Source organism: Syzygium oleosum, unplaced genomic scaffold (assembly GCF_021117445.2).
Source record: "Syzygium oleosum isolate NSW1041296 unplaced genomic scaffold, Sole_v2.1 Sole_v2.02, whole genome shotgun sequence".
Taxonomy (NCBI): Eukaryota; Viridiplantae; Streptophyta; class Magnoliopsida; order Myrtales; family Myrtaceae; genus Syzygium; species Syzygium oleosum.
Window position 1 is genome coordinate 8,181,383 of NW_026607486.1, and position 11,253 is coordinate 8,192,635.

The following is an 11,253-nucleotide window of genomic DNA, read 5'->3' on the forward strand; positions in this document are numbered from 1 at the left end:
TCAGATAATAATTGGTGGTATATGTACGTGTGATCACATAAAATCCTGATGCGTCTTACGCGGGGTGTTAAACCCGTCCTGATGCGTTTTATGCGGGACGATGCCCGGACTACCGGAAGATGGCGAACTTGATGCGTTTACGCGGGTTGTGTCATGAGCCTGATGCGTTTTACGCGGGCTGGAGATCGATCGAAATGTGATAGACCTAATGCATTTAGGCGAAACTGTGAGCCAATTGCTCATGGGATCGTTTAAATACAATACCGACCATCGAGATGGAATATTATTCCATTACTTTAGGTCGATCGCCTATTGGAATGGAATCCCTTGTCCATTAAGGTGGTGACCTTGAGCCTTTAGTATATCCCACCCTTTTAGGTGTCAAAACCTCACTTATTGCAAATGCTTGTCTTTGTGGTTGGTATACCTAAAACCAAGCAAAAATGTGTCGATAAGTAAGTGTCGTTCCACTTCTCTCATCTTTTTAATTATGCAAAGTTAGTTGACACAATTTTGTTAAAAAAAATGCCCAAATGATAATCAATGTTTGATCAAAATGCCTTTTTATACTAGAATAAATGAATAGGGTGACATGCTCCATTTGGTCATATTTTTCATTTCTAGATGGAATGTATAGGTCCATGGCGATTTTCAATGTAATTCAAGTAGATTGAGTGCTCAATATGTGACACGTACAATTCCATTTGCCAAAAGTCTATTTTTGATGTATTCAAAGTTATAAACCATAAGATAGGACTTTATAGTCAAAGTGGAGTATGACAAAAGGCATTTGCATTAAACATTGGTTTCATTCACATTTTCAAGTATATACTCTTTTAAGGCATAAATGGATTAGAAGTGGCATTTGTATTACATCATGAGAATGCAAATGTATTTTTCCTCCATTTTTTCCATAAAAGGGCATATAATTAAAATGGGGGCATTTAAAATTGATGTGTAATCCATGGTGATTAATAATGAACCTTTTTTGCATGAGTAGGCTCGATGGGAAAACTAGACATCCAAGTGGTTCCCATTCCACGAAAAGAGCTCATGGCTTGGCGGAAGGACATGACAAAAGATAACCAAATTTATGTTCAAGATAGGTTGGGACACCTTTTAGACTTGATCCATGTGGAACATCAAGTCAGTTTGATTCAAGCATTGGCGCATTTTTGGGAAGTTTCCACCGCCACCTTCCAATTTGGAGAGTATGATTTGACACCAACTTTGGAAGAATATCAAGCTGCTATTGGAATTGATTCCAAGCCTAGGGTCGTAGAGCCACCCATTGGACTTAATCCCATAAGCATTCTTGCAGAATTCCTTAACCTTAAAGCTTCCAAAATCGAAAAGTTAATCAAGTCAAACACGGGTAGATTTCCATTATCCTTTCTAATAGCCAATTTTTCCAAACTTCCTAGGGAAACGGGAAACACTTCGGCTCGGGTTTTCATTTTAGCCTTCTTTGGCTTCGTTCTATTCCCTGTATCTAGAACGGGATTCAACCTTTTAGTTGCAATAATCATGAGGCAAGCATATCTCAAATGGGATTTCTCTAACATGCTTCTTGCCCAAACCATCATTTCGTTGAACACATATCAAAATCGTGAAAAGGGAATCTTTCAAGCTTCTACGGGTCTCCTATCCCTATGGTTCATCTCACATATTCGACCATGGTGTCATTCCATGAGTATTCGAGAGATTTGCCCAACGATAAATCCCATAGAACGATACCTTCGCATTCAACATAAATTGCCCAAGCAATCTTTCTTAGATTGGGCCAATTTCATTAAAGCTTTAACTCCTAGTCAAATCCAATGGCGGATCAATTGGCCAAGGATTAGCAAGGCAAGGATTACAAGCCAAGAAGGGAACGCGATATCATTACTCGGGTTGAATGGGGGAGTCGCCTATTGTCCCTTGAGAGTTGTCAGACAATTTGGGATGCTTCAACAAGTCTCACCGGCATGGAACCCTGAAGAGTTTGCTTTTGACATCCCAAATGGGATTATACCCGAAGAAGAGAAGAAAGACCTTCAAGCCAAGGTTCACAAAATTATCCTTTCTTTGGATAATTCACCCTCACAAGTAGTGGAATGGCCAAAGAACTTGGAAGGAGACATGAAGATTTATATGGCATCCAAGGAATACATCAAGTGGATAGAAAGTAAACGACCAATTGATGTGGAGCCATATGTTCCATTGAGCATTATAACGGATCCCGAGGAGGAGTATGTCCCAGAATACATCGTCCCACACGTGCCTGGAGTTGAGCCTTACATCCCCGAAGAAATCGTGATCGATGTCAAAGAATGGGAATCTCGAATCAAGGAATGGAAGGATTACCATGAGGCGGAAGCTACCTTAGTTAGCAAGAAGCCTAGACTTGGATGATTTAGAATTCCCATTCGAGTTTAAAATCATTTTTGTAAAGCAATCTTGGATTTTATATGAAATACTCATTTTTCAAAATCTGTTTGGATAAATTCAAAGACATGATTAAAAAAGAAGGATCACCATGGATTACAATTCTTTGAATGGTATGATTCCTTGAGAAAAACAATGATGAGAAGTTTTATGTAAGGCTAAGGCTTGTGTAAAAGTTCTTATCCTTGTAAATCACAAGAAACCATACAATTAAAAGAATTTGGGTTTTCATATTCACTTCACCAATTCTAATATTCTGATGGATTTCACGCAGACAGGTTTTCTAGCAACGGAAGGCAAAAGACCCCGAACCCGTTTACAAATTAAAATGGCCGAGGAAGAAACTCGCACTCGACTAGCTGAATTGGAAAACCAGATGACGCAAATGGCTGCCATGATGGCAAAAATGAAGGCCTTTATTCTCGCATCTCGAGGGTCTTATCCTACTACTCCAAATGTAGGAACTTCCAATACTACTGAAACACCAGTTGAAGATCCAGTCAGAAACAAAAAACCGGTTCAAGAAAATCCTCCAAAGACTATGCTTGAGATAGTGAATTTGGAAGAGGATGATCAAACGAAGAAAGCATCCAAAACCAAGGATGAAGAAGAGGCCAAGAGATTGGCCAAAATTGAAGAATGCCTAGCAAGTCAAGGCTATAAGCTTCAAAGGTTTGACAAGTTCTCGCCATACGCGAAGGTGGTTGTTCCATAAAACTACAAAGAACCAGAGTTCGTGAGCAAGTATGATGGAACTGGCTGTCCTAAGAGTCATTTGAAATATTATCTCCGCAAGATGGCAAGATATTCAGACAATATGCCACTTCTTATCGGCACATTCCAAGATAGTTTGAAGGGAGCAGCCCTGGCATGGTATACCTCTCTCGATATAAAAGATTTTACCGAATGGGATCATTTGGTGGGAGAATTCCTTCGCCAATACAAATTCAATGTCGAAGTACTTCCAACCCGGGAGGACTTAGTCAGAACCGAGAAACGAATAAGCGAAGGATTCAGAGCCTACGCTCAAAGGTGGAAAGCTGTAGCCTCACAAGTTAAACCGGTTATAAGTGAGGATGAGCTTATTGAACTCTTTTTGAAGTCATTACCAACTGAGTATTACGACAAGCTGCATATATCGGGTTGCCAAACATTCACCATGTTGGTGAAGGTCGGTGAAAGAATCGAATGGTCGTTGAAGGAAAGGAAATCTCAAGAAGTGACAACACGGAGACCGTATCCTGGAAGAAAGGATAAAGAACCTATACGTGATGTGGCTATGGTATCTAGCCCCAATGTTAATCAGGCTTCATTCTCAAAACAGACTAACGTTCCTTGGAGAAATCCAAAACAGTTCGAGTCGAAGAAAAGACCCGTAAGGTAATTCACTCCGTTACCGCGGCCCCTGTCGAAATTACTACCGATGCTGTTGGAAAGGCATTTGGTGGCCAAAGAAGTGCCAAGAGATAATTCTACAAAGTTCCCCTGGTATGATGAGTCAAAGACGTGCACATATCACATGGGAGAAAGAGGACACGATGTGGACAATTGTATAGTCTTGAAATACAAAGTTCAGCAACTTATAGACAAGAAGATATTAAGTTTTCAAGAGCCAGAGCCAAATGTGCATCAGAACCCTCTTCCTGAGCACAATGTGGTAAATATGGTCCTTACAGAAGGAGAAATAATAAGGCCTGATGAAGAAGATGAATATGATGCCAAATTAAAGTCTGCTCGACAAGGAGATGCTTGCTTTCGTCGTGAAGCATTCTTAAAAGGGGAAATTATAGATAACTTGGGAGAAAATTCTGGCAAATACAACTGCCAGGTAAAATATACTCCACCACCGTGGGCTTTTAAAAGTGAAGTGATTGTGCCCGATAGTTGGGGCGGCATGGATGATGAGCTCAGCAGACAAAATGAGATTTCATCCGGTGATGAAGTGGATCAATTTGAAGAACAAAAAGAAAGGATTCGGCAGGGAGAAAGGCGATTTACCCAAACATCATTTGAGCAAGGCGACATTGTAGACCTCTTTGGTCAAGACAGTGGAAAATACAACTTGTTGACACCTAAATTTTGGCTAGTCATTTAGGGTTTAATTGCATAGAAAATTAGGGATTAATTTTTAACCCCTAAGCAAAAATATTTTCATTAAAATAATTGGCATATAGACTTTAGGCGCATTTACATTAATAAGGCACATTAGAACATGCTTTCCTTGTTTAAATTCAAAAAAAGAAATTAATCCAAAAAAAATTAAATTAAATTAAATTAAAATTTAAAAAAAATTCGAAAAAGGGGGGGACCAGCATTATTCAACGCCGGCCAGCACAGCATCGCAAAAAAATTTTAATTAAAAAAAAGAAAAGAAAGGGAGACCAGCGTTGAATAACGCTGGTCACGCGTGGGTCTTTCCCCGGCGTTATTGAACGCTGGTCACGCGTGGGTCTTTCCCCAGCGTTATTCAACGCTTCTGGAAAGGGGAAGAAAAGAAAGCAAAACGAAGCAGGAGGCAGAAGAGGAAGCAGAAACAGAAGCGGCAAAGCAGCAGGAAGTGAGCGCATCGAGGACGGCGCAGTGCTTCCGATCTGCATCAAGGGAGTCCTGCAACCGTGTTAGCCGAAAACGGGTCTGGCTTGGTCCTGAGAGTAGGACCGACCGCTGACGCTTGATGAAACGGGGGAGGGCACACTGATCCATGGCTCCCCTAAGCTCGAAATGGAGGGAGAGCGTCGCTGGGGAAGGGGAGGAGGAGCAGAGCCTCCTCCTTCTCTGGACGTTAAAAAGAGGGCGAAGAAGCGGAAGCAAAAAGGTGGAGGAAAAGTCAAGAGGAGAAGGCATCCAAAAGAAAAAAAAGGGTAGAAAAGAAAAGAAAAAACAGGAGAGAAGAAAAAAAAGAAAAAGAAAAGAAGGAAAATAGAAGAAATAAAAAAAATCAGAAAAGAAAAAGGAAGTGGCCGGTAGGGTTTCTGGCGATTCGGGTCCGCGGCCGCAAGTCGGGTCGGCGGCCGGTGACCGGGTCGGGTGCACGAGTCGCAATCGGGTAGGGTTTAGTTAGTAATTGAGCCGATTTTATGTTTATTTGGCGTTTTAATATTTTGGGCCTTTTAGTTATTAGAGTGGGTTTTATTAGGTCTTGGGCCTTTCGCGGATGGGCCGAAATTGGGATTTGGGCTGAAGTGTTGTTCAGGTTTTTATTTATAGTGGGCTGGGCCTTTGTTCTTTTAGAAAAAAAAAAAAAATTCGGGCTGGGCCTCTTTTACTTTCTTTATTTTACTTGCCAGACCGGGCTCAATAAATGAACCCGGTCCGGTCGTGGACCCGGGCCGGCGCGCCCGGGTCAGCCCCGAACCGGGTCGGATGTGGAGATCCGATCCGGATCCGATTTTATATTTTTATATTATTTATTATTTTAATATTTAAAAAAATTAAAAAAATTTCGAAAATAAAAAATTGGAAATTGGGTTTTAAAATTGTTTTTCTCTCCTTTTTTGTGTGATAGCTTATGTTTGATTGCACCTCGTTTGATTCGCACGCTTTGAATTGTGCATTTAACTTAACTTCGCATGTGGCCAATTATGCATGTTGGGTTTAGATATTAATTGTGGCTTTCCTTGGCTTAGTTAGAAGTGGAATTTTGAGACTCCCAATTAGTGTGAACACGTTAGGTGGTGAATTGAGCAAGATTAGGTACCGAAAGGGCACTAGTTGGTCAATTAGTGTAATCAAGTCCCCGTGCCCATTGAATCTCTAGTTCGTAAAAGTAAAGCATTTCTCCCGTACTTTACTTGGGTGTCTAATCGACCCACCAAAAACTGATTAGTGGCGACTCTTAGATGAAATTGATTTGCATGTTAACAACTTAAACTTAAGTCGCGAATTGGTATGGGCTTGGGAGAGCTCGAGCTAGGTTTAACTTAGTAATCCATTAGCCTAACCCTTTAGGTGGCAGGGCTGGTTCGGGGAGGTCGCGACAGCTTGGCGACTCTGCTGGGGACTTGAGGACTTAGGCCATTTATCTTGTTCAAATACATCCCTCGTGTGAATATTTTGCTATTGACCCCTCATTTTGCAGGTTTGGGACTTGGGAATGAATGTTTATTCTTTCGGATGCTTAAAGCATTGTTTGCTTATGAACTGTTGTGCATGCTTTAAATGTTTTAGCACTACACTATTGCACACACAACCATGCTGCCGGACCTGGGCTGCACTAGGAATGTTTAGGATGGTATTGAGTTGGATATGACTTCGACCGCGAGGCCGCGTAGTAGAGGTTGCCCAACTCAATCCCGAATGCTTCTTTCTTGGTGTCAAGAATGCTTACCTTTGCCCACAAGGCCGCGTCACATCGGGGTATCATTTTTGACCAAGCCGGGGTTACAAGGACTTGGCTTAGTGCGTGAGGCCACGACTAGTCATCCCACCTTCGTAACTCCAGTTTGTTAAGCCATTTAGAGTAGAAGTCGAGCCGCACGTTTCACGCACATGTCTATGGGGTTGACATGATTGTTTGGTGAAGTAAGTTTCATACCCTTTACTTTTACAATTTACTTACCTTTATGTTTTGGCTGGTCCATGACAGTTAGGTTGGTCGAGTCTTGGTCTATATGCAATGGGAAGATCCGACATTCGATTCATTCCTACTCCGAAGGCCGAACTCAAGCATTGGTGGGATCAATTGGATCGTGAGGGCCGAGCCTATGTGGAAAACAAACTTGGTCGCCTTTTGCCTCTTCTCGACATTGACATCCAAAGTGGAGTCATGCAAGCAATAGCTCATTTCTGGTGTCCCCAAACGTCCACGTTCATATTTCATAAGCATGAGTTGACTCCGACTTTGGAAGAATATAGCGTTGCCATAGGAAAACCTTTGGATTTGGAGTTAATCGATCCACCCATTGGGTTAGAGCCGGAATCGATTTTATCCGACTTTCTTAGGATGAATAAGAACCAAATAGGAAGAATGCTAAAAGATAATTATCACGCATGCCCACTCTCCTTCTTAGGTCAATGTTTTATGGATGCCGCGCCCCTTTTGAAAGGAAAGATCTTTCTTCTAGCTTTCTTTGGGTTCATGATATTTCCCCTTCGTAAGAATGCTATCTGTTCGTAAAATTCTGCACGTGTCAACGAACGTGTTGAACAAGTAATATAATGATGAGAAGAGTATCGTCCCACAGAGATTGATGATAATAAACCAATTAAATATTAAAAATGGACTAATTCTAAAATTTATCTAACTGATCAAAATATAATTGAGAACAAATAAAAATTGACAATTTTTTAAAAACGAAATTTTATAAACTAAAGGCAGATAATCAATCAGGTAAAATATGTTAGAGCATCCGATTTCACCATAACCACTATATATGAATTTCGGATCATTATGCATACAAGAACAATATCAAACATGTGATAGCGGAATTTCGTAGTCTATTTACTATCCTATCTCTAGGTATAGCAAACCTACTCAGTTTATCAATTCACTATATTTCTATGTGAATTTAAATAAACATAAGCGCATTAAAATCTGTGAATATTCCCGGTTTACAATGAATCTTTTGGACCACCTTATCACCGAAAGCTACACAAATAACATGGTATATTTCTATCCACATTTAATTCATGGTTATATATTATAAGGAGCAATTGCATATTATCACTTCTCAGTCTCAAACATGCACATCAGATCATTCAAGTGGTGGCCAGTCACCTAAACGCATTAAGCACAATAATATATAACTCACATGAATGAAATTACTTGCAAAGCATAAAAAGTATGAAATTCATATCATCATGGTTAGGCTACATCGTAGCTCTAACAAAGAAAATTAGAACATAATAGAAGAAGAAACGACAATAGAAATTAAACCAAACATCTTGAATCAAAGAACAAGAATTCTGTCACCACTTTTGTCTTCTCTTCAAAATACTTGAAAAACTCTCAGAACACTGAAAATAAAAACGATCTAAAAAGAAAAAAAACTCCATGTTCCCCCAAGTTATCCTATTTATATGATAACATCCAAGACTCCTCTCACAAGGCAATTGCTTCTTTTTCGTATAAAATTAGGGAATAAATCGCAGAATTCCCAATGTGATATCCACCTTCTAACTCTTCTCTGGGTTGCATATTCCTTTCCTTCTTTTTGCCATAGTTTCCTTATTTTCTCCATATCTCAATATTCTGCATAAACAAGGAAAAATTAAGTAAATAAAAGGAAATCCAAATATATTCTAACAAATATTGCATTATTTATTGCCTAGAGTAGATAAAATAACTCTATTTTTATAGAGTTATCACTATCGATCCTTCTGTCGCGTGGGTGGTCAGACAAAATGTGGTGGAGTTAGCTTTGTCAACACTATTTTGGTCGAAACATTTTTGTCGCTCACCCGATTTAAAGAAAATGAAGAAAAGGTTTTTCGTGCTCCCGTCGAACTTTTACAAATCTGGTTTTTTTCCCATATAAGTAGGTTCGGTATTCACATGAACATTAGTGACATTAGCGAGACTAACCACCCTATTCAAGCATTTAAGAATCATCAAGATCGAACCCCCAACCTTTCTTTCTCAGAATGGGTGAATTTGTTGAAGAATCCAAAAACTAAGGTTTTCCTATGGCAAGCTAAGTGGTTCCGACTTCGCGAGTCATGTCTCTCTCATGGCGATAATGAACCGATCCCGTTGTTGGGAATTACTGGCATCACCTCCTACTACCCACTCCGAGTGGCCCGCCAATATCGGATTGTCCAAGATTTACCACCTCTTCTTAAGCCGGATTCGTTCCACGTCCGATCTTTTGGAAAGGGAGAAGATTACAAAGGAAAGCTTCGCCGTGTTGAACAAGCCTGGCTCGCCTGCCGTGCTCGAAAGCTAAATTGGCCCAAAGACGAGCTCGAAGGGAAGGAAAAGGCATACTATGCCACGATCCGATACATCCGTCGACATAAGATCCCGACTGAGTTCCTCCCAAAGATCCAAGATGTGACAGAGAAGCCGACTCGCCAAGCGAAAATCAACTATCTCAAGAGGAGGGCGAAGAAAGCTGAAGGAAGTCTAAAGAGTGTTGCTAAGGAGAATAGGCAATTACGTCGAGTATTGGCTTCCCATTCGCATATAGATCAGGAGAAGTAAAATGGGTCGAGTTTGTTGCTCCTTTTCTAAAGTCATTTGTCTTACAATTTTATTTTCGTTTCTTTTCTTTTCTTTGTTTTATTAGCTTGATGTTTAGGGTCTCTAAGTTTCTAGTTCGTTTTTTGAGTGTTATTCAGTTAAGGACTATTTAATGAATCAATGAAAGCGGCTAGACCATTGTCATGGACCGGTCTTCTATGTGAATCATGCACTTATATATGCTCGCTTATTTATGATTCAGGTGATCACGAATTATCTGTATTTGAGCTCGTTCAACACGCAAATCGAGAAATCGAGAGGCCGGAGAGTGATTCCTTCCGACAATCACTGTATCCACATCGAGTCCAACGACCCGCCAAAGCTACGGCTTCGAGGCAATCGCCAATTCGAACACGATCAAGGGCCGCACAAATGAATATTGAGGAGCAAAACACCCGTTTCGCCGCTCTCGATGACAAGATCAATGATCTTGCTGCTCAGCTTACTCAATTCGCCAATGATATGAAGGCCGCGTTGGCAGCACCAAACGGGGGTCAAGCCGCACCTCAAGCTGTTCCTGAGCCCGTAGAAGGACCGGCGAGAAGAAATGTTACTGAAGAGGCACTGGGTTCTACACCTGTAGTGGTCGAACTAGACCCTATTTCAGAAGCCGTCACTGCCCGTTTAGAGGAAGAACACAACAAAAGGTTTGCGAAGATAGAAGAGAAACTCCGTTCACTACGAGGATACGAAGAGCACATGATCGAGGATTTGTCTCGATATGCACAAATGAGCTTTCCTGAGAAGTTCAAGATTCCCGACTTCACTAAGTATGATAGGACCGAAGACCCAAAGATTCACTTGAAGTACTATTTGAACAGAATGGTGAGGTATGCCCAGAATGTCCCATTAATGGTTCAGACTTTCCAAGAGAGTTTGACGGGGCCTGCATTGCAATGGTATGTGTTGTCGGAGCCCGAGAAGTTTGAGAAGTGGGAGGAGTTGGCTGAGGCATTCATCCTGCAATACAAATACAATTCAGAGATAGCCCCGACACGAGAAATGCTGACTCGAACCGAAAAGAAACGAAGTGAGTCTTTCAGAGCCTTTGCTCAAAGATGGCGTACTCTTGCAGCTCAAGTTCGGCCCCAGCTCAGCGAAAAGGAGCTACTGGATCTTTTCCTCAGGGCCTTACCTAGTGATTTCTATTTAAAGTTGGTGGGCTCTGGATGCTCGACCTTCTCTCAGCTGGTAGATGTCGGGGAGAGGATAGAGGGGGCTATGCACGATGGTAGATTGAGCGAAGGGACTAGTCGAAAGGTCCTGAATAGAAAGGAAAAGGATGTGGAGATCGCGTATGTACAAGCACCGATTGTGACAAGGCCCCCTGCCTCGTCCTCCCAAGGCCTGCCTATGTTTTGAGACCGGGCATATCAAAGTTATGAATTCAAAAAGAAGGCACCGAGGCAATTCACTCCTCTGCCTAGACCTTTATCCAAGTTGTTGCCTATGTTGTTGAGAAGGGGAATGATAGCCAAAGAAGTACCTCGGGATGATCCTCCAAAATTCCCTGGGTTTGACTTGTCTAAGTCTTGCGAATTCCATAGAGGTGAGAAGGGTCATGATGTAGATAACTGCTTCACTCTAAAAAACAAAGTTCAGAATTTACTCGACAAGGGCATTTTATCCTTCAAGGATCCACC

General features: G+C 41.2%; 1 protein-coding gene across 1 annotated transcript; it reads left to right on the forward strand.

Moving 5' to 3' along the window:
- The first annotated feature begins 9,982 nt into the window (after positions 1 to 9,982).
- Positions 9,983 to 10,972, forward strand: LOC115689043 (uncharacterized). The gene has a single exon (XM_030615013.1). The coding sequence runs from the start codon at positions 9,983 to 9,985 to the stop codon at positions 10,970 to 10,972; it is 990 nt and encodes a 329-aa protein (XP_030470873.1).
- Positions 10,973 to 11,253: the final 281 nt, after the last annotated feature.